Consider the following 2,117-nt stretch of genomic DNA (forward strand, 5'->3'; position numbering starts at 1 on the left):
AAATAAAAAAAACCAACATATATGCTTCTTCCTCATACCAAAAATCAAAAAGAGAGATTGTATCTTCAACTAAAACAATTTTTTGTGTTTTCTGGCCCAATGAAGGAGTCGGGCTGAAAAGTAGTCTTGAAATGCAAACCATAACTTAGGCCTCATCTAGGGAAAAGAGGCAGAGATGGTCCCCCTCACTCCTGCACAGTATGTGCACTCACTGGAAGAGGAGACAATTGTACCCTCACTCTTTGAGCCTTAGGCTAGGGAGACCTAGGCATGACACAAAACCCTGTATTCGTATGGTTGGCTGTTGGTACCACCATATCAATCCATTTTGGTCAGAGCACTCTCACAGTTGAAACTGGTCCTAAACTATGGGTCTCCAAATTAGTTTTTCTTCCCCTGTTATCTGAAAGTATCCACCAGAAAGTGATAAACAGCAAGAGTGGGGGCATATCAATTTTCCTTGATATAGCTCTTCAGGTTTTTGCTTTTCCCCCAAACTGTTCACATCAAGACCTGTTCTCGAGTCTCTGGCAATCGAAGGGCAATCAGACCTCCCCCAACCAGAGAAGAGGAAGCCAAGAGGATGGGTACCACTTTGGTTATCCCTACAAAGGAAGCAAAGATGGAATTTCCCAAAATGGCTGCAAATTTACAGATGCCGTTGAGGATACCAAAAGCCGTTGCTCTGTAGAGAAAAAAAGAAACAAATGAAAACAAAAATAGAGGAAGAAAATTGAAGATGCTTTCATTAGGCATAGCAGAGCAATCTTACTACCTCTGTCAATAATTATATGTTACCTTGAACCAGTTCATTTCCTTGGGCCCCAATTTTGTCTATAAAATGAAGGAATTTAGTGATTTGTAAATTTTTTTTTTATAAAATCTTATGTATTTTAGCTTACACATTTAAAAACATTCTGAGGAGGCTTTACCAAACTACAAAAAGATCCATTAAAAAAAAAAAGATTAACAACTCCTAGACTGTATGTTGGTTTGGAGTCCTTTCTAGCTCTACATCTATGGTTATATGATCCTATGATTGCTATTTCTTATCCTCAAGATAAGAGATTTACAGCAAAAAAATACTTCCTGATTCAGAATACAAGTGAGTTAGATATGTAGGTTGGATAGAAAAATGCTAATCCCTAGCAGGTAACTCAGAATCACTAGCCAAGAACAGCTTGGGTCAGGGTATTTTGTTCGGCTGAATTTTTACAGGGTGTAAATAAGCAAATCATCAAGTCTTGGTATTTTGATCATTAAGAAAGAATATCAGAGAGCTTTAGGGAAATGCTACACAAAGTTCTCTTTTTTAGTTTCCTACTTTAGCATTTGGCATCACATCTACTTTCTTTCTTCAGCAATGCTGAGTACATTAAAACCATCCATGCTAAGTGACTGTTTTTAGTGGGCAAAAAGAAATAAAACCTCCAGAAAGTGGAATGTAAGAAACAACAGGAGACAGATAAATGGTCTCCCAATTTTCTTGAGCTTCTGGACAGAGTGCTGACCTTGTCAATTGTAAAAACCTGTTTCTGGCTCAGTCCAGGGACCAAAAATCATATTTGGCCTTTAATTCTATTCAAATTCCTATTCTCTGAGGAAAAGAGAACAATCTGGTTCTCCCAACATTGTTCTCTGCTACCTGTCCCTCCACTAGCTAACTTTTACCTAGTGCTTAAAGAACTGAAATGCATTTCACATATTAATCTAATTTGTTCCTCATAATAATCCTGTGAGGTGGATGCTACTATCAACACAATTTAACAGGTGAGGAAACTGAGGCTGTCTGAAGTTAAGTAAATGAATCATCCATGGTCACACAGCTTGTAAATGTCTGAGTTAGGATTTGAACTCAGGTTCGAGATATTCAGCTATTATTAGACACTATGCAATCCTGGGCAAGTCACTTAACTTCAAGATTATCAAAACCATATATGTGAAAAGTCAGGAGCTGAGACAGTTGGAGAGATCTCCCTGTCTACTTCTCCACCTCTCCCTCTCCCTCCCTCTCCCTCCCTCCCTCTCCCTCTCCCTCCCTCCCCTCTCCCTCCCTCCCCTCTCCCTCCCTCTCTCTCTCTCTCTCTCTCTCTCTCTCTCTCTCTCTCTCTCTCTCT

The 2,117-nt window shown here is 39.5% G+C and overlaps 1 protein-coding gene across 4 annotated transcripts in view; it reads right to left on the minus strand.

Moving 5' to 3' along the window:
- Window positions 1-501: 501 nt before the first annotated feature.
- Window positions 502-2,117, minus strand: part of SV2B (synaptic vesicle glycoprotein 2B) — a 75,997-nt gene continuing 74,381 nt past the window's right edge. For all 4 annotated transcript variants that reach the window (XM_044662469.1, XM_044662468.1, XM_044662471.1 and 1 more), the window contains one exon: window positions 502-685. In XM_044662469.1, coding sequence (XP_044518404.1) covers window positions 502-685 — 184 coding nt within the window. The remainder of the gene's footprint in view (window positions 686-2,117) is intronic.

Source organism: Gracilinanus agilis, chromosome 2 (assembly GCF_016433145.1).
Source record: "Gracilinanus agilis isolate LMUSP501 chromosome 2, AgileGrace, whole genome shotgun sequence".
NCBI classification, from domain to species: domain Eukaryota; kingdom Metazoa; phylum Chordata; class Mammalia; order Didelphimorphia; family Didelphidae; genus Gracilinanus; species Gracilinanus agilis.